This window comes from Mercenaria mercenaria, chromosome 3, assembly GCF_021730395.1.
Source record: "Mercenaria mercenaria strain notata chromosome 3, MADL_Memer_1, whole genome shotgun sequence".
Classification (NCBI taxonomy): Eukaryota; Metazoa; Mollusca; class Bivalvia; order Venerida; family Veneridae; genus Mercenaria; species Mercenaria mercenaria.
Window position 1 is genome coordinate 34,286,915 of NC_069363.1, and position 26,257 is coordinate 34,313,171.

The 26,257-nt window shown below is 35.8% G+C and overlaps 1 protein-coding gene across 1 annotated transcript; it reads left to right on the plus strand.

Annotated features, from left to right (window-relative positions):
• Nucleotides 1–155: 155 nt before the first annotated feature.
• On the plus strand, nucleotides 156–24,928 carry LOC123525120 (uncharacterized). Its single transcript, XM_053539654.1, has 14 exons — nucleotides 156–1,346; nucleotides 3,320–3,444; nucleotides 3,799–3,971; nucleotides 5,324–5,458; nucleotides 6,516–6,719; nucleotides 7,294–7,413; nucleotides 9,030–10,056; nucleotides 10,234–10,367; nucleotides 14,844–14,897; nucleotides 15,552–15,605; nucleotides 15,787–15,832; nucleotides 18,390–18,515; nucleotides 18,676–18,749; nucleotides 23,377–24,928. The coding sequence occupies exons 1-14, from the start codon at nucleotides 1,103–1,105 to the stop codon at nucleotides 24,602–24,604; spliced, it is 3,744 nt and encodes a 1,247-aa protein (XP_053395629.1). The 5' UTR covers nucleotides 156–1,102; the 3' UTR covers nucleotides 24,605–24,928.
• The last annotated feature ends 1,329 nt before the right edge of the window (nucleotides 24,929–26,257 follow it).

The following is a 26,257-nucleotide window of genomic DNA, read 5'->3' on the forward strand; positions in this document are numbered from 1 at the left end:
TACAACAAATACCAGGGTTGCATGTATGTAAATAAGATTATCGGCCTTGAATTTGACGAGTCAATGTCTCCCTGACCTTCATATGGATGAGAATGATGTTCACATATCCCCCAACGGATTAGCGTGCCTCCGCGCAACATTTTGTCAAAATATCTATTCCTAAAGCTACGGGGAGCCAAGGTACTGCTGTGCGATAATGGTCTGAATCCCGCTAGATATCCCGTTCGCTTTGTTTTATAAATACTCAAACATGAATCAAAGATCAATTTTTACCCAATGATGATTGAGGACAATAACAAATAGTAATAACAGCCCCATCAGCAATTCCAGTGTCACTTTAGGATGATTAAAAGTCTCAATATTTCCCCGAGAATCTAATGCATTAGATCAAGTTTACCTGTATAGGGAATGAACGATCAATGATAATACTACAGGACAATATTTTACCACCCGATGAAGAACTGATCATTAACAAATTGAATGTTATATAGCAAATAAATTGATAACGTTTTTTCTGGAATTTTTAGATTCAGTATTATTTGAAGGAGTACGTTAAATGTGAAAAGGAATTCCGCTTTTTGTTCAAAATATGGAGGACTGAAATGAAATTAAACTAAGAAAAAAAATGACGTAAAACATGTAATATGGGATGAATACAGTTTGATGTATTTTATTCTGAAAAAAAAAGATACTATTCATATCCATTGAATATTGCTTGTGTGAAACTGAAAATAATTCAGTTTGTGTGTTGGATAAGCAAATATATGGATTTTAAGGCGCATAAAGTGGAAAAAAAAGTAAAAAAAATAACAGCATGAAATATAACCGTGTTTTTGTAAAGAGAAATAAGTTTGGCCAACTTTTCTCTAAAGACCACCTGTGTATAACGACTCCCTGGCTCTAACGCCAATATAGTTTCTTTTCTGATTTATACGTTAGCGGTGCAATTCAATTTGTAGATATACAGGTCACCTACAAAGAAAGGCCAGTTTTGGGCTCTTTGAAGCGTTGTCTATGTATACAAGTTTAACTGCATGTATGTAAATTCTACTAAAATGCATATGTTAATGAAGCAATGCGTTGACTAATATGGAGTCTAAATATGGCGCTTTCAAACCAACTGTTTCTTACGTCAGTCATGTTGCTTTTGGCTTATGATGCCTCAGTGACGGAACTATCTATGGTGTTTCTTTGTGACCCGGATGTGCACAATATTTGCGAGGATGTGATCACTGAAAACCAGCCAGAGTTCATTGAAATTAACAATATTCACATAAAACTGACGGGAACTGCCTTGCGTAGTTCAGGAGACTTCAGTACAGATGTTCGGACATTGCACCATACCGGTAAGGCTTTTTGAAATGAATCATTCCCAACAAACAGCAATAGTTATAAACGAACATCTGTCGCTATTGAGTGTTTTGTCAGAGAATTGGCGCGAGTAAAGTACAATGTATTTACATATTTTTATGATAAACAAATGCATGACATTTAATAAAAAGGTACTCCAAGTATTTATGTCAGTCAATACCCGGTAAACTCGTGATGTTGATATTATTTTCGAAAAAAATGCCATTATAAGCACATAATAATTTTGTATTAAAATCATCTTTTACAGACACCAGTATGGAAACAAAACAAAAATCGAGATAAAATATTGTCAAAGAATGCCGGACAAAAATAATCCATGATAGTACTTGTAGTAATAAAGGCTATATCACGAAATAACTCTTAAATTTATCTGCTTGACCTAAGGCCACGTGTATTGTCGTATTTTGTCAGACTATAAATTATGAATTATTTAGATTATAGTAAATCATTATTACCGTTCGTTTTTGTAAACATCAAGTTTGTAAACATTAAAGATTGCGTTTTGTAACCTTAACTCCGGCTTCCATATTTTAGTGTTTCTAAGTATATGAAAATCATGAGCTCAAGCTAAAACAAAACATAATCAAAAATTAGAAAGGTCATTTTGTAAGTAGAGAAATTTTGGTTTGAAAACGTGTAAACACGTATGACCTAGTAATCGAACTGTACAGTTCGTGATGCCAATATTATTATTACATGTATTACTCAAATCTATCAAAGGTGTGTCATTTCTTTAAAATCACGTGACTCACAATAATATACGCACGCGCCAGTATTTACAGAACTGACACTGGTAAAGGGTATTGTATTGGAGCTAATATACATAAACATGGTATGAGTCATATATTTTAAATTTTGCAAAATAACGTGCATCATGCCTGTCTCAAACTAAGCTGTGGATCTAGAGAGGTTGACACTTAATGCACTCAAAATATAAGAAAAAAATGGATACTTAACAATGTTAGCAACATTATAACTAACATACAAATGCAGAATGAAAAACGGCTACATTTTAACCAAGCTTAAACTAAATAAAGAAGAAAATGTTCTTGAAACACTTGTAAACCATTTTTGTTAAAACTGTGTACATTTACACGTACTTTTTCACTTTTTTTACAGTAGCCATTTACACGTATAGAAATTGTGTTTGTTAAACTCTGTGTTGTGTCAATATCTCAAATTCTCTCTCGCCTGCATTCTATGACGTCTTATTTCGAATTCATTTGAATCCAAACTAAATAAAACAAGGAGCTGCGTTCAATAAACGCTTGATGCCCCCAGTAGCATCCTTGTCGATAGATTTTGCACCCAAGTCCAAAACGAGGTCAAGGTCAAGGTCAAACTGAGGTCATGTGATGTTTGAAGATGAGGAATGGTCACAGTTTACATCTGTATTAGTATCAATTCATTCTTGTAAAGGTTATTGATGCTAGACGAAACGGTTCCATTTGGTTAACCAAGAGATGGCCCATATAAAGCAACCTAAGTCCAAAATGAGGTCAAGGTCAAGGTCAAACTGAGGTCAGGTGATGTCTGAAGATGAGGAATGGTCACAGGTTACATCTGCATCAGTATCAAGTCCTAGTAAGGGGTATTGATGCTAGACGAAACGGTCCCATTCGGTTAACCTCGTACGGACGGACGGACGAGTCCGTTCCTACATATGGATACTTATGTGGCTACTCTTTTGTGCTCTCTATTGTTCTTTTAGCCACGTAAGAGAAAAATAGCCACATAAAACCCTTACGAAATGAATGACATCAAAGAAAAAGTACAGTTACCTATTGTTCCTATAACCACTAAGTATGCAAATGTGAGCTCGAACGGACGGACGGACGGACAGGACAATCACTATATGCCTCCCGCATCAGTAGATGCTGGGGGCATAAAAACCCAGCAAACTAGCCATGTTCCATTTTCAAAGTGAAAGTACTCGACTTTCTTTCAGACAACTCTCGGACTATATTGTTCGTTGGCATAGGAAATGATCACGTTGTGAATGCGGTCTCGTGCATCGCACGTGCTGCAGGAGTCCCTGCTGTTGTATACTCGACGTCAAGTCACAGGTCCAATGTGAGTTTTAATAGAATAGTAATATTTCTTATGTTAAACAAATAAAATTTATGTTTCTGTATAATGATTATGTTCTTTGCACAATGAAAATGATGCTATAGGCCTAATAAGTGGATTTTATTGCTTTAAAGGGACATGCCTTTAGAGGTGTATTTTAACATTCACGTTTCTGGGACGTTTCGTGTCATAGAAGCAGAATTTTATGAACTCTACTTTGTTAAAATTCGAAAACTTGACATAATATGTCAGGTGTATGTCTACCGCAATTGTTTATAACTAGGATCTGATAACAGATTATTTGGTAAAAACGTACCGTGTATACAAACCAAACTCAGTATCTTCTATATTTGATAGATGTACGAATACGGTGTGATTTCTATTCATCCGGATCATGAAGGGTTAGCACGGGCTATCTTAACGGTAATTGGTAAACAAATGGTACAGAACACGTTCGTGATTTGTCAGGACTCTCTTTCGTCAGATGGATTTCTAAATGTTTTTCGTCAGGAAAATGGGCTGTATAACAGGTAAAAGCTTTCCATAACCACAGATCCCCTCTCTAAATTCCAGTTTGTGTAGTTCTGTCCATTGTTTACTCGTTTAGGGCAAAACCATTAGTTTATCTAGGGACCATATGCCGCTTTTCATAGAATTGCACTATGTGCATCATTGAAGGTTCCATGTGCATAGCCATATGAATTACATCTGCGGATGTCTCTTAATTGTATTTTGGTACTTATAACATGTGTAAATGTTGAGTTCTGCTCAACCCGGGGCTAGAGGGCGTGGACGGTAGCTTGCATTTCCACTACTGTCCATGAACAGGCTCGGTCAAACCGAGCGCCTGCAACATTTTCGTTTATGTCGTGTTGGGCGACCTGTTGTTTTCCACTTTCTAGCCCACCATCATGGTGGGCTATTAAAATCACTTTACGTCCGTGGTCCGTCCTTCCGTCCGTTAACAATTTCTCGTTATCGCATCTCCTCAGAAACTACTTGGGGGATTTTGACCAAACTTTGTCAGAATGATGTATTGGTATCCTAGTTGTGTCCCCCTGAAAATCAGACTGGTTCAACAACTTTTGAGTGAGTTATGGCCTTGTGTAGAAGGGTCCATTAATGAGATAATGATTAAAATTGTTCATTATTTTCCTGTTACACCTCAGCAGTGAATGGACTACCCTAGTAGATTGATGATTAATGTGTTTAGTACTCAAACTTCTTGGTTTAATTATTAGTTATAATCTAAGTAATTGCATGTGCATTCTTTGTTTCCATAATAAGAAAAAGTAATAATTGCATATGACTCATTAATGGTGTCATCTCTCTTGTTTAGGGTATGGGCTTAATTATTAGTTATAATATAAGTAATTATATGTTCATTCTCTGTTTCCGTAATAAGAAAACAAATTGTATTATAACTCATTAATAGTGTCATCTCTCTTGTTTAGGGTCAAGGTCACTTATTTTGATCTAGTGACATACTTTTTTGTTTTTAACCTACAACATTCAAATTTGGACCACATGTATAGTTTTGAGTGGCTAGATGAACTTTTTAGGATTTTGAGCTAGTCTTGAAATTTGGAAATTTAGAACATTCAAAAATGACTCAATGGTGGGCGCCAAGATCACTCTGTGATCTCTTGTTTATTTTTTTTCATTTTGTTGGGTTTTAGACTGGTCATGTTTCAACGTAGATCCTATGTGTCCCTCCAGGCTTTATTTCAATGACGAAAGGTCACCTTGGCAGACTAACCAACCTTTTGAAAGCAAGCTGGATAGCTTCTTTACACTAGAACAAATGATGTTTAATGTTTAGACATTTTTAATGTAATGAATAAATGCAAGTAAATTTTTTCAACTTGAAATTTCTATGTAGCAGAACAAACGAGAGTCTCGACACGACGATATCAGTCTCAGACAGTGACCCTGACCTTCGAAATCTCTTGCTAAATGTTCATGACAATGGGTTTCGTATGCTGATCGTTCATAGTTCACCCGAACTATTTGAAAGGTAAGAATCGGTATACGAAGTCCTGGTTCAACTAAAATAGCTTCTAAATATTATTTTAACCGTATTACAATTATTCTTTGATATGTCTTGCCTCTTATCGGCAGAGGACAAGCAAAACCGGTTGCTGTGGACATATTTCTTCTAAATAAAAAGGCACGGGAGAGTTATCAGTTGTTCAAAGAAGACTAAATGCAGCATTATCTATTTCTCATTCAGATTTATACTCTCTTTCAAAGACTATGAGTAAAATCCACAGTCAATGAAACTAAAAATAACAATAACAAGAAATTTATGGTTACTTTAAGGTCTTAGTGTTTAACAAACCAGCAGAGTTTCCGATTCGGAACGATTTTAAACTAATTTTGCTCTCCTTAGAACTGTGTAGAGCTTCTGGGTAGAAGAGAGTCGTCAATAAAATGAGCCACACCATAAAAAAACAACATAGAGCGTTTGCGACCAGCATGGATCCAGGCCAGCCTGCGCATCCGTGCGGTCTGGTCAGGATCCATGCTCTTCGCTTTCAAAGCCTATTGGAATTAGAGAAATTGTTAGCGAACAGCATGGATCTTGACCAGACTGCGCGGATGAGCAGGCTGATCTGGATCCATGCTGGTCGCAAACGCACTATGTTGGTTTTCCCATGGCGCGGCTCAAATGGGTATTTTTGGAGGCTAATTATCTAATGGTATTACTCATTTCAATAATGTTGCATTTGATTACGAATAGTTATTGCTCTAAGGATAGGAAAACAACGATAATCAGCGTTTATTTGTAGGTATATAATGCCATAACAAAACCCACGCACTTGATGGTGAATTTGAATATTCTGATCTCGAGAAAAGTATGGGTGCATAATCCATATGTCACAGTGACGCTAAGCAATAGCGTCGTCTACAAATTGCCCATCAAAGTAAACCGCCATTTGCTAAATCTTGAAGTAATGATCTGTCAAAGATCGTCCAGTAATATAAAGAATTTAAAAAATGATTTCAATAAAATTCTACATATGTGTGGAATTTACATAACTTGTACCATAATTAGTGATTATACATTGCAGACTTGTGAGAATTGCAAGTGAAATGTCATATTTTAAATCTGGGTATGCATGGATAATCACGGAAGAGGCAATGTCTTACGTTTCTGTTACAACCGATGTTACCACGACAATGGAGGGAAATATTCCTACAGGTTTGTTGGCTGTTGATGGATTTGAGGTGGACAAATACAAGAACCTGCTGACACATGTTATCAAAGCAGTCAGGTAAGTAAGTGTTGTCTACAGTGTCTACAGTGTATCCCTGTTTTTTTTTGTTTTTTTTTTTTGTTTTTTTTTTTTTTTTGTTTTTTTGTTGCTGCTGTTATTGATGGAATGCATATGGAAATAAAAAGGCACCAGGGCCCGTATTCATAAAGCTCCTAAGGGAAAATTTTCCCTAAGAGACTAACTAAGGGAAAAGTTCCAAAGCATTTTGTAGACAATCGTCGAGATAGTTAGAATGTCAAACACTATTGTCACAAACAGTCTGGCATAGTAACGAAGATTATCAATAAATCTTATAAAGTTTACACTTTTCCTTTGTGCTATGTTGTTTAGGAAATTTTACAAAGTTAAGGATTTTCCTAAGTTTTCTCCTTAGGAGCTTTATGAATACGGGCCTAGTAGCAGACGACACTCTGTCAAATACCCATGGAATGCAGTACTGATATCTCTGATTAGCAATGAGGAATGAAATGGCAAAAGAACGATTTTTTACAATACTTTTACAGTTCTTTGTAACAAAATAATGAAATGCACTTTAAAGAAGTTATATATGTCTGATCTTTTATTTTTTCAGACATGAAATTCTTGAGCTTTTGAAGAATGCCACCATATATAACCTCACAACCAGATACCTCGCTGAAAATTTTCGAGTCGTACTTGCGGGGAGAAAGAATGTTTATGGACAATTTTTCAGGTACCTTAAAATGTGTATCATCAGGTTGAGTATTATGTCCCTGTAACGAATGCCAGCCGAGTGTATATGGACTGAAATCTGTCTCGTTTCTTAACTGTTGTTATTTCAATTTTATGGCCAGATAATGTAATTTTCACAGGAAATACTTGTGTACAATTTTGGCTTATGAAAATTTCGACAAATATCAAAACCTTATAAATCTGGAGTAAGAATAACACTTTTTAACCCTTTTTATGGCCAAAACGGACTAGACTATACAACAGGAAAAACGCCCTGCCAAATTTGTTTTGGCTTCATTGTGTTATAATATCAAAAGTACTATCTAATATTGGAAGAGAAATCAATGGAAAGTTGTCTTAAAACAATTTTTATCATCAATTTATTTAGCCGATTGCACTATTTACATTCTCTTTGTGATTGTTCATTGTCCAGTACTTCTTCAATTACTGTAAAGCGTTTCCGGCGTATTCGATTGGAATTAGTCCTAATGAAAATGCACTTAAAATCGTGCTCAAGGTGAGAAGCCTTTTGTTGTCTCTCATAACGCACGGGCAAACATTTATCAAGATATCATACAAGTATTATCAGAGGTTTGCATTTGTTATTCAAATAAAACAGAATCGCGTTCTCAATGGTAACAAACAAGTATCTCGGATCACAGACGAGAGAGAAATCAATTAATTTTGCTGATTATCAAAATGTCAGAAAAACAACTGTCAATTCTGCAAATAATAACACACTGGAAATCGACTTGGAGTGTTCAATGATATTGCCAACAAATGCATATCAAGCAGTAGGTGGTGACATGATGCCGATGCACTCAAGTTACGGCTTTATTTCGCAAGATCGAGATATAGCCTATACACCGGGTCTCCGATGTTGGTAGTGGGATGTTTATTTAGTTTTAAAATATCTTTAACAATGTCAATTTTATAGCCAAGAAAGATATTTTCAAAAAAAAAAAATGGAAAAATATTTGTGTAGAAATGTTACAACTTTTTGCACGGGAATATGTCTTTTATGCTAACCATGATATCTTACAAGGTGGACCCAACAGTAAAATGCAGTTCTCATCTTTAGAAGAATTGTCTTTGATATTATGTCTTAATTCTGATTCTGTTGAAATTAGCTCCTACAGAAACGTTTCGTGCTGGTTTCATTTCTTAGAGAAAATGTCCAAAGGTTTATCGATCTGCACGTATCACATGTATCTCACTTTGCTGCGTCTGTTAGTACTTGTATGTACACAAAAACTTAAAAGTACAGGATATTGCATATAGATTTTCAAAAGAGATTCAATAACTTATTTGCTTTCAGCTGTTAATGGCCAATACTATCACAATTTTGTATATTGACCACTATTTCAAGTCGCTGGACATCGTTCCCGATTTGCTGATGTCCGAATACTTTCTTTCCCTTTTTATTTACAGTTTGAAATGCGGCTTCAAAATGATTTCAATATGAAAACAGAACTGCATTTATATGTTTGTCATATGAAACATAATAAAATATTTTTTCAGTATAAATGCAAGTTTGTCACAGAGGGGAAAATGCAGCTGATAACGATTTTTAAACCTTTTCAAGAAAAATAATATTCGCAACATTTTATATTACAGTCGACTTCTTCTGAATGATTTACTTTTCGGGTCTGATGGAAGACGGTTAAACATGCAATATCGCTTGCTCAACTTCATAGAAGACAAACAAGGAAATAGTTCATTATGGCGGACAATTGGTTACATCAGAGGAAATGACCTTGATCTCAACACAGTCGTCTGGCCAGGTCATTCAATTTTTGGACCAATGAAAAATGCTCGTGCATTCTTTTCATTTGTCACAAGACCTGCGGAACCATTTTTGTACGTCAGAGGACCGACTGAGTCACGCGATGAGTGTGCAGCCGACACAGAATGTCTGAAAGTGTTCACATATGACCCTTCCAAAATACACCACATTATTGAGAGTTTTAGAAATAATAAAGCAAAAAGAAATCAGTACAAATACGAAATACATTGTTGTGAGGGAATTGTTGTTGATATTATACATGCACTGTCTGTGGAACTTAAATTTGACTTTCTCATTTATTTCCAAGACGACCAGAACTATGGTAACTATAAAAATGGAACATGGACGGGGATGGTGGGTGACGTCATCAGCGGAGCAGCCGACGTAATGGCGGGTGCCGTGAGCATTACGTCAGAGAGAATGGAAGCAATCACCTTCACGGAGGCTTTCTATTTTGCCTCTTTCAGCATGGTATCTGGAAATAACTATCGCTTTACAACGTTACTGGCTTTCATGAACCCTTTCGATCCTTATGTTTGGATAATGCTCGTTGTATCAGCGACAAGCGTTGCTATCATCACGTCTCTGTTTGAATGGAACAGTCCATTTGGTTTAAATCCATGGGGTAAATGCCGTAAAAAGAACTATACTCTTGGATCAGCATTAACTATGGTGTATTCTCTTTGGTTTGGACATACCGTGAAAACAAAGTCCCCAAAAAGTTGGCCAAGCAAGGTTTTGCAGAACTGCTGGGCGTGTTTATCCATTTTTGTTCTTGCAGCCTACACCGCCAACCTAGCAGCTTTCCTTGCCGGAAACGCACACCAAGATACAACATACAGCGTTCTTGATGCCCAGGTAAATCCTTCTCTATCTGTTCCCTAAGCTGTCTAGGAAGATAAATTTCAGTGCAGCTCAGTTATTGTCGTGTCGTGATTTCGTGAGTTTTCCCTGACTTTTATAGGCATTTTTCTTTAAACAAGCTTTAGAATACTTTGGACAACAGATATTTGGGAATCTCCTTGTGCATTTCAGTTATATTCCAAGCGTATTGGCGTACTTCACACGAGTGCAGCAGAGGAGCATATCCGAACAGTAAACCCTATCTTACAGACTCGATTTAGGAACAACTATCTCACAGGTTTTGAAGAAGCATTTTATAAACTTAGGTTTGTCTTTGTTCTATGTTTTAGTGATAATGCTATGAAGCCTTTAATATACATAGATTTCATAAATTTTTTTAACCCCAACGAACAAAGAAAAAGATCCGACATTTATTTTACCTTTGAAATCCACGATTTTAAAGGCACATACCTCTAGATTTGGCTAAAAATAATCTTTCGCTCAAATAGAAATTTGGTCATATTATGAACATTAGAATATGAGTTTTTGTTTCTAAAATATTTTAAAAATCCAAATCAGAAAAAAAGATTACCGCGTCGGGAATCTAACCCCGGACAACCGAGGCAATAAAGACATTTTCCCGTTGTCGTAACCAATAGAGCTATAGTGAAATAAGCGGATGATGACTTCAAAAAATAGATTTAGAATAGAATCAATATTGCACATAACTGACGAAAAGGTTGAAAAGGATAGAACAAAGTGACCATTGATAACAACGAAGCTGTTGCCATTGTTTAAACAGCCATGAACAAATCTTGCACCAGCTGCATGTCTATATATTGCCCGAGATATGTAATCGTGCGAATGCAATCAGAATTTACATCTGAGCATTTTCATTTTCTGAAACTTTCACTCCTTATCATGTCTTATTTGTCTTCCGATAGTAAGCTGTTTTTATTGATATACAGAAATGTATTTCACAGTAAAACGTAAAGTTAGTCAGAGAAATCATACGCACTGCAGTTATTATGTAGTTTATATAAGTGACTGTATTAGAATTTATCTGTCAGATGTATGTTTGAATTGTTTCGTTCGCATAAAATTTCGTAGTCCGTCAGGACTGCCATTTCGAGGGGACTTTAATTCCAGAATGGCTATTTAGAGTGGGCTTAAAGGGACTGGCCTCCAGATCGTTCGACAACAAAATAAATATCATATCTGGAAACAAATGCTACATTTCTTAAGAAGGTTTTAAAGCTTTTAAGTACTGACAAAGTATATGTTACGGAAAAACATGAGAATTTGCTGTTTTTATACTTTTTACGATGAAAATTGAAAAGCGTTTGTAACGCTTTACTCCACGTAAACTGTCCAAATTATAAATATGTATTTTTGATACCCCACTCATGCAGTACATGTAATATTTACTGTTTTAGGAACGACGAGTAAGACCTATACATTGATGATACCCCACTACTGGAGTATATATAATATTTACTGTTTTAGGAACGACCAGTAAGACCTATACATTGATGATACCCCACTCCTGGAGTATATATAATATTTACTGTTTTAGGAACGACGAGTAAGACCTATACATTGATGATACCCCATTACTGGAGTATATATAATATTTACTGTTTTAGGAACGACCAGTAAGACCTATACATTGATGATATCCCACTACTGGAGTATATATAATATTTACTGTTTTAGGAACGACCAGTAAGACCTATACATTGATGATACCCCACTACTGGAGTGCGTATATAATTTACTGTTTTAGAAACGCGGAGTGCATATAATATTTAATGTTTTAGGAACGACCAGTAAGGCCTATACATTGATAATACTCCACTCCTGGAGTACATGTAATATTTACTGTTTTAGGAACGACCAGTAGGACCTATACATTGATGATATCCCACTACTTGAGTACACGTAGTATTTACTGTTTTAGGAAAGACCAGTAAGACTTATACATTGATGATATCCCACTCCTGGAGTACACGTAATATTTACTGTTTTAGGAAAGACCAGTAAGACCTATACATTGATGATATCCCACTCCTTGAGTACACGTAATATTTACTGTTTTAGGAACGACCAGTAAGACCTATACATTGATGATATCCCACTCCTTGAGTACACGTAATATTTACTGTTTTAGGAACGACCAGTAAGACCTATACATTGATGATATCCCACTCCTTGAGTACATGTCATATTTACTGTTTTAGGAAAGACCAGTAAGACTTATACACTGATGATATCCCACTCCTTGAGTACACGTAATATTTACTGTTTTAGGAACGACCAGTAAGACCTGTACATTGATGATATCCCACTCCTGGAGTACACGTAATATTTACTGTTTTAGGAAAGACCAGTAAGACCTGTACATTGATGATATCCCACTCCTGGAGTACACGTAATATTTACTGTTTTAGGAAAGACCAGTAAGACCTGTACATTGATGATATCCCACTCCTGGAGTACACGTAATATTTACTGTTTTAGGAAAGACCAGTAAGACTTATACACTGATGATATCCCACTCCTTGAGTACACGTAATATTTACTGTTTTAGGAACGACCAGTAAGACCTGTACATTGATGATATCCCACTCCTGGAGTACACGTAATATTTACTGTTTTAGGAAGACCAGTAAGACTGTACATGATGATATCCCACTCCTGGTACACGTATATTATGTTTTAGGAAGACCAGTAAGACCTGTACACTGATGATATCCACTCTTGAGTACACGTAATATTACTGTTTTAGGAACGACCAGTAGACCTTACATGATGATATCCCACTCCTTGAGTACACGTAATATTACTGTTTTAGGAACGACCAGTAAGACCTTACATTGATGATATCCCACTACTGAGTACACGTAATATTTACTGTTTTAGGAAGACCAGTAAGACCTTACATTGATGATATCCCACTCTTGAGTACACGTAATATTTACTGTTTTAGGAACGACCAGTAAGACTTACATGATGATATCCCACTCCTTGAGTACACGTAATATTTACTGTTTTAGGAACGACCAGTAAGACCTTACATTGATGATATCCCACTCTTGAGTACACGTAATATTTACTGTTTTAGGAAGACCAGTAAGACCTTACACTGATGATATCCCACTCCTGAGTACACGTAATATTACTGTTTTAGGAAAGACAGTAAGACTGTACATGATGATATCCCACTCCTGAGTACACGTAATATTACTGTTTTAGGAACGACCAGTAAGACCTGTACATGATGATATCCCACTCCTTGAGTACACGTAATATCTACTGTTTTAGGAAAGACCAGTAAGACCTGTACACTGATGATATCCCACTCCTTGAGTACACGTAATATTTACTGTTTTAGGAACGACCAGTAAGACCTGTACATGATGATATCCCACTCTTGAGTACACGTAATATTACTGTTTTAGGAACGACCAGTAAGACCTTACATGATGATATCCCACTCTTGAGTACACGTAATATTTACTGTTTTAGGAACGACCAGTAAGACCTATACATTGATGATACCCACTCTGGAGTCGTAATATTTACTGTTTTAGAAACGCGGATGCATATAACATTTAATGTTTTAGGAAAGACCAGTAAGGCCTATACATTGATAATATCCACTCCTGAGTACAGTAATATTTACTGTTTTAGGAACGACCAGTAAGACCTATACATTGATGATATCCCACTACTTGAGTACACGTATATTTACTGTTTTAGGAAAGACCAGTAAGACTTTACATTGATGATATCCCACTCCTGGAGTACACGTAATATTTACTGTTTTAGAAGACCAGTAAGACTATACATTGATGATATCCACTCCTTGAGTACAGTAATATTTACTGTTTTAGGAACGACCAGTAAGACCTTACATTGATGATATCCCACTCCTTGAGTACAGTAATATTTACTGTTTTAGGAAAGACCAGTAAGACTTATCATGATGATATCCCACTCTTGAGTACACGTATATTTACTGTTTTAGGAACGACCAGTAAGACCTGTACATTGATGATATCCCACTCCTGGAGTACACGTAATATTTACTGTTTTAGGAAAGACCAGTAAGACCTGTACATTGATGATATCCCACTCCTGGAGTACACGTAATATTTACTGTTTTAGGAAAGACCAGTAAGACCTGTACATTGATGATATCCCACTCCTTGAGTACACGTAATATTTACTGTTTTAGGAACGACCAGTAAGACCTGTACACTGATGATATCCCACTCCTTGAGTACACGTAATATCTACTGTTTTAGGAACGACCAGTAAGACCTGTACACTGATGATATCCCACTCCTTGAGTACACGTAATATTTACTGTTTTAGGAACGACCAGTAAGACCTGTACACTGATGATATCCCACTCCTGGAGTACACGTAATATTTACTGTTTTAGGAACGACCAGTAAGACTTATACATTGACGATATCCCACTTCTTGAGTACATATAATATCTACTGTTTTAGGAACAACCAGTAAGACCTATACATTGACGATATCCCACTTCTTGAGAACATATAATATCTACTGTTTTAGGAACAACCAGTAGGACCTGTACATTGGCGATACCCCACTCCTGGAGTACATGTAATATAGATCTACTGTTTTAGAACGACCAGTAAGACCTACACGTTGACACTTCATCCCTAGAGTACATGTAATTTTTTCAATGTTTTAGGAACGACCAGTAAGAACTATACATTGATGGTACTCCAGTTTTAGAATTTATGTAGTAGTTACTATTTTAGGAACGACCAGTTAGACCTATACATTGATGGTACTCCAATCTTAGAATTTATGTGGTATTTACTATTTTAGGAACCACCACTTAGACCTATACATTGATGGTACTCCAATCTTAGAATTTATGTGGTATTTACTATTTTAGGAACGACCAGTTAGACCTATACATTGATGGTACTCCAATCTTAGAATTTATGTGGTATTTACTATTTTAGGAACGACCAGTTAGACCTATACATTGATGGTACTCCAATCTTAGAATTTATGTGGTATTTACTATTTTAGGAACCACCACTTAGACCTATACATTGATGGTACTCCAGTCTTAGAATTTATGTTATATTTATTATTTAAGAAACGACCAGTTAAACCTTTATATTGATGGTACTCCAATCTTAGAATTTATGTGGTTTTTACTATTTAAGGAACGACCAGTTAGATCTATACGTTGATGGCACTCCAATCTTAGAAATTATGTAGTATTTACTATTTTAGGAACGACCTGTTAGACCTGTACATTGATGATACTCCAATCTTAGCATTTATGTAGTACATGTATTTACTATTTAAGGAACGACCTGTTAAACTTATATACATTGATGGTACTCCAATCTTAGAATTTATGTGGTATTTACTATTCTAGGAACGACCAGTTAGACCTATACGTTGATGGCACTCCAATCTTAGAATTTATGTGGTATTTACTATTTTAGGAACGACCAGTTAGACCTGTACGTTGATGGTACTCCAATCTTAGAATTTATGTGGTATTTACTATTTTAGGAACGACCAGTTAGACCTGTATGTTGATGGTACTCCAATCTTAGAATTTATGTGGTATTTACTATTTTAGGAACGACCTGTTAGACCTATACATTGATGGTACTCCAATCTTAGAATTTATGTAGTATTTACTATTTAAGGAACGACTAGTATTTACTATTTTAGGAACGACCAGTTAGACCTGTACATTGATGGTACTCCAATCTTAGATGTATGTGGTATTCTATTTAGAACGACAGTAGACTGAACTTATATACTTTGGTACCATCTTAGAATTATGTGTATTACTATTCTAGGAACGACAGTTAGACCTATACTTGATGATTCCAATCTTGAATTTATGTGGTATTTACTATTTTAGGAACGACCAGTTAGACCTGTACGTTGATGGTACTCCAATCTTAGAATTTATGTGGTATTTACTATTTTAGGAACGACCAGTTAGACCTGTATGTTGATGGTACTCCAATCTTAGAATTTATGTGGTATTTACTATTTTAGGAACGACCTGTTAGACCTATACGTTGATGGTACTCCAATCATAGAATTTATGTAGTATTTACTATTTTAGGAACGACCAGTTAGACCTGTACATTGATGGTTCTCCAACTTAGAATTTATGTGGTATTTACTATTTTAGGAACGACCAGTTAGCCTATACACTGATGTACTCCATCTAGTAATTTTATGTAGGACGACATAACTTACATTGATGGTACTCCATCTTAAATTTATGTGTATTTACTTTTTAGGAACGACAAGTAGACCTATACTTGATGTACCCAATCTTAGAATTTATTGTATTTACTATTTAGGAACGACCAGTTAGACCTTACTTGATGGTACCCATCTGAATTAGTGGATTTTATATTTAAACCTGTTTTATGACCCATTGAATTTAGTATTTATTTTTAGGAACGACCAGTTAGCCTATACTTGATATACTCCAATCTGATTATGTGGTATTTACTATTTTAGGAACGACCAGTTAGACCTGTATTTACCATTTTAGGAAAAACCAGTTAGACCTATACATTGATGATACTCCAACTCGATTTTGAGTACAGTATTTACTATTTTAGGAACAGAAGTTAGACTATACATTGATGGTACCCAATCTTGATTTAATGTGGTATTACCATTTAAGGAACGACCAGTTAAAGCCTATACATTGATGGTACTCCATCTAGAATTATGATATTTACTTTTTAGGAACCACCAGTAGACCTATACATTGATGGTACCCAATCTTAGAATTATTGGTATTACTAGTTTTAGGAAACGTTAGCTATACATTGATGTACTCCAATCTTGAATTTATGTGTATTTACTATTTTAGGAACGACCAGTAGACCTATACATTGATGATACCCACTCTGAGTACGCAATTTAGTATGACGACAACTGCTCTTAATTGCATTCCACTTCGGAGAGAAACTATGTTTAGGAAGAAGAAAGGTCTTGGCTGAAAGTAACTATCTCTACAATATTTATGTTAGAAAAGAATTAAGACTATGAATTATAATGATCTTAACACATTTTTTCCATAGACGCCATAAAATTTCATGTTGATTTCCAACTTTAATTTATCAATATTTTGATGGAATAAATAACCGGTATATTTTGATATAAATCAGTACCATGAATATCTATGGTTTTAGTACAATATTTTACACAAGATGTACAACCACAACTGAGTAAAATATTTAATGCTAATGCAGAAAAGACATACGACTGGGTCATTGAATATATTTCTCCATTTCTTTAAAGTTCAGCGGAAATGTATAACTGTTACAGAAAGCGACCATAAGCTGCTAAACATTGATGAGACAACACCTTGAGAATTTACTGATTGGAGACCCAAATGACGCTGATACATGTGGCCCAAGACATTCACAGGTAGATTTACATAATAATATTTTTTAAATGCAAGTAACGATTTAGTACTTAGAAACCTATCCTTAGTACATGTAATTTTACTGTATGTAGGAACAAGTGAGAACCTGGAAATTGGAGATTCCAACTCCGTGGCAATACACAAATGATACAATTTAGTTGAGCACACCAGTGTTTGCCTTTGTTGCATTGGCTAGCAATAATCTCTTGAGTTTTAGAACATATTTACTTGTTTTGCGAACGAAGTAAGAAACCGAACATATTTGGAGAAAAACATGGAATTCACAGTAGGTGATTACTAATTTTAAAACATGACAAAACTTCAGTATTCATTTTCAACATTTATTCAATATAGCTTCAATATAAGGGTAATTGTAAGATCTGTGGTGTTACGGTATTACCTCATTGCAAACAGGAAAAAAGTGCGGTGGGTGACAATTCTTAGCTACTTGTGGTTTTATATTATATGATGGATCTAGTCATATTTGCAGAGGGTGGTATGAATATGAAGAACCTTTAGAAATGTTTATCAAAATTGCACTGCATCTGACATGCATAGCGTGTAAGTCACCGACACAATGAATGTTAAGTTCATGTCAGTACTGTACAACTTTAATGGTGAAGATTTCAGCCAGGTGTCCCTTGGGATATAATTTTAGCCATGACCATCACCTTGGTGGAACCAACGATCGTCAAGTTCCTTAAGAGAGCCGAATGGCGTACTATTATAACGACTGGAAAAGAGCTAAAACTAACATAATTGATGAGCAATCTTAGCCACTCGTCCACTGGGTGCTCTGAGCTGTATTTAGGATGACATCATACACGAGTTGCAGTGCAACTGACAGGATGTAAATGTTGTAATTTACAAGGAATTCAAAACTGCATTTCAGAGGCTGTACAAGTCAATCAACAGTGAGAAGGTTGAACCACCTGCTAAAGTTCTTCTATCCAAAGTCAAGAAAAGAAAGTTTGAAATCCAAAGCAGAATAAGACAGGTATGGTATTGTCAAATTCTCCAGTATTTATCTTTTATTTTAACAAGTTTTGCTCCCATTAAGATAGGGAGTGGAAACCTTCTGTTTGTACATCATGAAGATATTGTGTAATGTACGTCACAATAGAAAGAATTTTTATTTTTTTTGTATTTTATTTCAGGCTAGAAGTGTGCCTGCAAATCTGTCATCATATGAACTAAGAAACAGGAGAATAAATCACATTTTAGATATAGCGTAAGTAATTATACTTGCAATCACTGTGCATAAACGTTCACTTTAAATCACAGATTACGATGCACACTGGTTTCTAACAGGGGAAGCCCCGGGTAGGAATCTAAGGTGGAAGGGTGTATTGTTTTTAATTCCCTGAAATAGTTTACATAGTTAGGAGTCACAGTAAGTTTTATCTAGGATCGTAAAATAATATGTTTTCATTTGAGTGATCGGTGCTAAACCTCATTGTGCATACTGTTGGCATGTTCAGGTTCAGCGATTTTTAGAGTTATGGCGCTAGACTTGTCGTATTTTACCTTGCACGCGCAATTGCTCAGATATCACCAGGCTAAGCGTAGTTTTGCATGTCGTCGGCATGTTCAGGTTTGGTGATTTTTTTTGCAGTTATGACCCTTGATTCATTAACATTGGACTGAAGTTCACCAAACTTTATGAGTGATCAGTGTGTAAAGTAGTTAAGTATAGCATCGGCATGTTCCTGTAGAATTATTTTCAACGGAGACTCCCAGTTATGACCCGTGATTTGTCAAATTCTATGAAGTGTGTGCTAATTCTCCTATACCGCTGGTCAGAATTCCACCAAACTTTACGAGAGTGATCTTTGCCAAGTCTAATTGTGTATATCGTTGGAGTGTTAAGTGATTTTCACTGGAGTTATGATCCTTAATTTGATGCATTTTACAATGTCTACGTATTGAGTGGTGGCAGACATACGTTTTTTCTTGAAACAAGGTCTTGTTACATTGCCTTTTCTTAACCTTCTTGACTTAGTTTTTATCACTTTGTCCCAGAACAGAAACAGCATCGGTTACACAGAAATGCCGCCGCCACCGCTTACCATTTCCTTGCTCTGTTAATACACGACATAACCTGACGTAACTGAACTAAATTGGAGTGACGTTCCAAGTCATTTGGCGACTTGATTTCAAGTACAATGAAACAAGTGGCGAAAAGAAGTGGTTTCCAATTATGTTTTAATTAAGTGTCTAAAGTTAAAGTTCGCGATTTACAATAACTAAAAAAGTTTCTTCTTACCTTTTAAAAAATGACAGGCTTCAAATATTGTCAGTAAATCCAGATTTTACTGTGTTGTGAACACTATGACAACTTCTGTGACAAAATAACAGAACCTAACATCAATTTTTAAGAAACCATTAAAAACTTCTTTTGATGTATATCGACGCTATAGATTTCGAAGTGGGATCAAAAGAAACTTCATGCATAATGCATGCAGTTATTTTTTGATCCCACTTCAAAGAATCAGGAATGAGACTTATCATTGCTGTTGACCTAAATTTTCATGGTGGGTAGAATACACATTTAATGGAAAAGAACCGGGAACATTTAATGGAAAAGAATTGGGAACATTAAATGGAAAAGAACTGGGAACATTTAATGGAAAAGAATTGGGAACATTTAATGGAAAAGAGCTCGGAAACTTTAGAGATATTAATTTCCTTTCTCTTGGGTCACTTTTGAAATGTGTTTTTCATTTCGTTTTTTTTCCTCGGTATGGGAACTAGTTTGGCGAGATGCAAAACAGTCCACTTTTCCAACCGGAAACAAGTTTCACTACCACATATTTTGACAAAATATTACTTCACTGTTGAATAAACAATTTGCATTTATTTCATCAATTTGGCTAGAACGGTTACAAAGATTTCATCACATAAAGTATTAGAGTAGTATTCCGAAAAAATATTCGGAAGGACTTTCATTAGTTGACCAATTTTTAACTCGGCTATTCAAAGAACACGCTGAGCTATTGCACTCATACAATTTTGTATGTAAGCTATAGTGCCTCGGCAACCAGTAGTTTCTTCAAACACTTCACTGTGATAAACTGACACGAACTGCACAGGTTCTATTTTGCACTTTATGAAGTTATGCCCCTTTTTCGAATTGGAAATGTTCTGTTAAGTTTTTGTATACTAGTATCTCGGTAACCACCAGTGGGAATTGACTGAACTTCATACAATGTTCTCTCGATGATCTGATATGCAGTTTGTATGTTTCATAACTTTTTTTTTTTGCTTTTTTACAAAGTTATGCCCCTTTCTCGACTTTTTTGTCGTGATCTGTTATTGCATGAAGCATCACAAAGTATTCAAAATAATTGCACCTTCTGTATTGTTTATGTCTACGTTTTATATTTTAGTTGTTTATGTTAAACTTGTCTTTTTAGCTCACCTGAGCAATGCTCAGGTGAGTTTTTCTGATCGCTCGATGTCTGGCGTTTGTCTGTCTGTCGTCTGTCTGTCAACATTTAGCTTGTTTTCTTTTTGTTTTTTGGGGGTTTTTTTGTTGGATTTAACGTCGCACCGACACATAATAAGTCATATGGCGACTTTCCAGCTTTAATGGTGGAGGAAGACCCAGGTGCCCCTCCGTGCATTATTTCATCAGGAACGGGCACCTGGGTAGAACCATCGACCTTCCGTAAGCCAGCTGGATGGCTTCCTCACATGAAGAATTCAACGCCCCGAGTGAGGCTCGAACCCACATCGATGAGGGGCAAGTGGTTTGAAGTCGGCGACCTTAACCAATCGGCCACGGAGGCCCCTTGTGTATGCGATAGAGGCTGTATTTTTCAATTTATCTTCATGAGTTTTGGTCAGAATAATCACCATGGTAAAATCTAGGCCGAGTTCGAAAATGGGTCATCATGGGTCAAAAACTAGGTCACTAGGTCAAATCAAAGAAAAACATTGTGTATGCGATAGAGGCTGTATTTTTCAATTAGTCTTCATGAATTTTGGTCAGAATGATAACCTTGATGAAATCTAGGCAGAGTTCGAAAATGGGTCGTCTGGGTCAAAAACTAGGTCACGAGGTCAAATCAAAGAAAAACCTTGTGTATGTGATAGAGGCTGTATTTTTCAATTAATCTTCATGAATTTTGGTCAGAATGATTGCCTAGATGAAATCTAGGTCAAGTTCGAATATGGGTCATCTAGGGTCAAAAATTAGGTCACTAGGTCAAATCAAAGAAAAACCTTGTGTGTGCGATAGAGGCTGTATTTTTGAATTGATCTTGATGAAATTTGGTCAGAATGATTGCATTGATAAAATATAGGTCATCTGGGGTCAAAAAGTAGTTGATTAGGTCAAATCAAAGAAAACCATTGTGTATGAGATAGAGGCTACATTTTTCAATTGATCTTCATGAAATTAAGCCAGAATGATTGCCTTGATGAAATCTAGGTCAAGTTTGAAAATGGGTCATCTTGGGTCAAAAAGTAGGTCACTAGGTCAAATCAAAGAAAAACCTTGTGTATGCGATAGAGGCTGTATTTTTCAACTGATCTTGATGAAATTTGGTCAGAATGATTGCCTTGATGAAATCTAGGTCAAGTTTAAATATGGGTCATCTGGGGTAAAAAAGTAGTTCATTAGGTCAAATCGAAGAAAAACATTGTGTATGCGATAGAGGCTATATTTTTCAATTGATCTTCATGAAATTAAGTCAGAATGATTGCCTTGATAAAATCTAGGCCAAGTACGAATATGGGTCATCTGGGTTCAAAAACTAGGTCACTAGGTCAAATCAAGGCAAAACCTTGTGTATGAAATAGGGGCTGTATTTTACACTGGATTTTCATAAAATTTAGTCAGAATGGTTGCCTTGATGGAATCTAGGTCAAGTCCGAATATGGGTTGTCTAGGGTCAAAAACTAGGTCACTAGGTCAAATCAAAGAAAAACATTGTGTATGCGATAGAGGCTGTATTTTTCTATTGATCTTCATGAAATTTGGTCAGAATGATAGCCTTGATGAAATCTAGGTCAAGTTCAAATATGGGTCATCTGGAGTCAAAAACTAGGTCACTAGGTCAAATCAAAGAAAATACTTGTTTATACTCAAGGTTTTTACTCCAATTTTAATGATAATGAAATCACTAGGTCAAACATGTTTACACTGTTATGGTGTGTTTCGGAGGTGAGCGACCTAGGGCCATCTTGGCCCTCTTGTTTATTATGGTCATAAGTATCAGAATAGCTATAAGATTTGAATTAATGTATTTATTCACTTCTTATTTTTGGCAAGGCTCGTTCCCATAAGACTGAAAAAATCACTATCTTTTCAAATAGACATAGCAGCAAGAGGCTGGAGACTCTTAACCGCAGAATACTCTGGCTTATCTGGTCAGCATGTAGGCAACAGAAACACACATAAAATTTCAAGCTGAAAATGAAATTGTACAGCAAAAAATAAATACCTACCCACCCTGCGTAAAATGGTCGATAGGTAAAAAATGTTTGATTCAGGCCTGAAGGCATTATTAGGGAAAGTATACGGCTTGTTATACATTTTATTACCTCTCATGTACAGACTCGATCAAACCGACTCTGGTTGCATTGGCTATTCTTACAAATTTCAACGACTTGTCATGCTATGAATTTTCAGGTCAGTCTATGTGTTCCTTATTGCTAAAACATATATTTTCCAAACAGACCGATATTTTCTATGTTCATATGACTGGTCTTTACATTACACTAATACTTGTACGAAGATTTCTCGAACTGCTAGCATAAATTACCATTTATCAGAAATAGTTGGATCGAAAGAAATATCGCACACACTGTCGCAGTAAAAAAAGAGTATAACAATCTTATTTTTATTACAGGTACAAAAGTTTCTACGAGACGCAAAATGTACACAGTGACTCCGACATTTACACAATATCTGGCTCGGTGGATGAAGAATTTGCCGGCATTTTATCAGAAATAGACTTAACACAATTGCCCAGACAAAGAAACTCAGTCTATGATATATCTGAAGAAATTTTATCAGAAACTGGTTATGATAATCCAGTTTTTGATTCTGACGATATTGAAATAGTGTTAGAAAATACAGGTAGATCGGACAGGTGTGAAAGTTGCAGCATTGAAATAGAGGATCCCGTATGTAACGGACATGTAAATGTTTCAAGTGAATCAGTTACCTCAATGAACAGACAATCACTGCAGGACAATACATCCCATAACGTGCCAGATATTTCTCGCAAATATAGCGACAATGGACAAAACATTCCCAGTCCACGGAGAAAAGAGAGACGATACGAGACATGGCCGTCGCCACAAATGCGTAAACGAAGTGTTAAAAGAACGCAAAACAATAATTTCAAGTCCTTTTCTAATGTAGACAGAGAAAATGTATTACATAAAAACAGAATTGTAAATAAGATACCAGCAAAACAGTGTAGAACATGTTCCTCTACTTCTTTAGAAGGTTTAACAACAGGAAAGAATCAAAGAATAAGTCTTAACCTTAAGGACAATAGACTAAAATCTGACATTCGTAATCACGCTATGGCACAAACAGAAAGGAGGCGATCAATGGCATTTGATCAAGGTGCAGTGGAAGCTTTGTCTAAAGAAGACTTGTTGATTCTATGGAAGAGATCCGAAATAGACTTGCAAACAAGACTCAACAGGATGCTGCACCAAAACAGTCATTTGCGGCGACTGGTTCATTTAGCAGAGGAATACCAAAGGAACAGTGTGCGTGACAGAACAAGACAAGAAGATAATGGAAGTAACAGAAAATTATCAGCTGAACAAACAAGACTATATAATGATAGAACAAGTAAACAAGTAGATGAAAGAACTAAACATTTAGCGAATGAAAAAGCAAGGCAACAAGTGAATGACACGGGTGATGAAATAACAAAGGAAACAGAAAATGATAGAAAACGTCCAGATGATGATGGGAAAATAATGCAAGAAAATGATGAAAGATCAAGACAAGATGACAGAATAAAAAGGCAGGGAAATGAAATATGGCAAATAGACTTTGAAGAAGACACTGACCAAGAAGATGACAGTTCATTTATAATGACTACAAGACTATAAATCTTAATTTATTGAATCTATCTGTGACTATATATATATATATATATATATTTATATATATATATTCGAATTATAGTAAGACACCTAAAAATAAGTTTTCTAGTTTCCCAATACAAGATGAAAATAACTGGAACACAGTTTAGGGCAAAACAAAGTACTGGTTCGAGTCGTAAATTCGGCCAGGTCGTAAATATTCGGCCATCCACTTTTAAGCTTTTTTTCGAGCCAGATGCTTGAGGACGCATCTGTGTCATCACAAGCGCTTGCGTTAGCAACAAAGTCGGCAAAAAACAACAAGTTGAGGTGAATAGAAAAAAAGTTGTCCTTCCCTCAAGTTGTGTACTCTCACAGGAGCCTGAAATTCTATCTATAATGCTCCAAAATGGCTAACTTTATAAAATTCCCTCCATGATAGTTAAAAAGAACGAATGAAACATAACTACGCCACTTTTTGTAAACAAAGAAACTTCGAAAAACAGAAAAGTTAGTTTAATTTAGCATTTGAGATAAAAGATTTCAGGCTCCTGTGGTACTCTAAATAGCAAATATTTTGTCTCGCGAGTCGCGTGACGTCATTGCACGCGCTCGTTTATGCCGAGGCCTGGCAAGGGTTAATTCAAATCTAAACTTTATAACACAAAAAGAACATGCGCTAACTAGCATGAAACGCGTTAAAACCAAGAGAATGAATATACTGTCCCTCAACGTCATTGAATTTCCATGTCTACGTTGTTTTTTTTTCACGTTGGCGTCATTTCCTTTTGAATTATCCGTTTTGGGGCCGTAATACGTTTATGCTTTGCAACGGAACGCGCATATATACAAAGGTGTTATAACAGCACGTGAGCGAGAGATTCTCTTTACTCACCTGTTGAAACACCCCCGAAAAGTGACAAGAACAGCAGTTTTATGCTAGAATGTGTAATAAACAGTGACGTAAGAATTAAACTACGTCATGCTGGTGTGAGAAGGATGACAGGCGCTTTTTAAATCTCTGTTGGCAAATATTTCCCACGAGGTATGCAATTGAAAATCGATTGCAGTTTGTCTGTAGCATCGATTTATTTCCAAGAACCAACTTATGTTTAAAAAGTGGCCGAATATTTACAACCTCTAGAAGGTAAAATGTGGAGGCTAAACCTGTCTGTTATTTCAAGCGCGGTTGTATTGTTTACCATACTGTAAACGGCCGTTAATGATAATAATCAATGTTGCTTGTATTAAAGCACATATGGTAGAAATTTTGTACAAATCAATTGTAAAACGAAAGAAATATTTATGAAAAACCGCAAAAAGTGGCCGAATTTACGACTCGAACCAGTAAGCTTTTAGAATACACATTTCATGCATGCCTCAACCATCCTCCGGGCAACACTTCATTTTAAATATCACATCACATGTGTAACTGATAAGAAATAAACAAGAAACACCAAGAAGCAATGAAAATACAAATTAATTTCTTTGACCTTTTTTTTGGTCATGTTTCAAGGGATTAACTTAACACATTCCAATCTTAAGATATCATTTTACAATAGCTAAGGAGGCAAATTCAACCTGTAAGTATCATTTATAGCAAATCATAATAACTATGAAATATTAATTAAAAGCACTTAAGTCAAGTATGACATTTAGTCTTATTTTGTGTTCAACTAC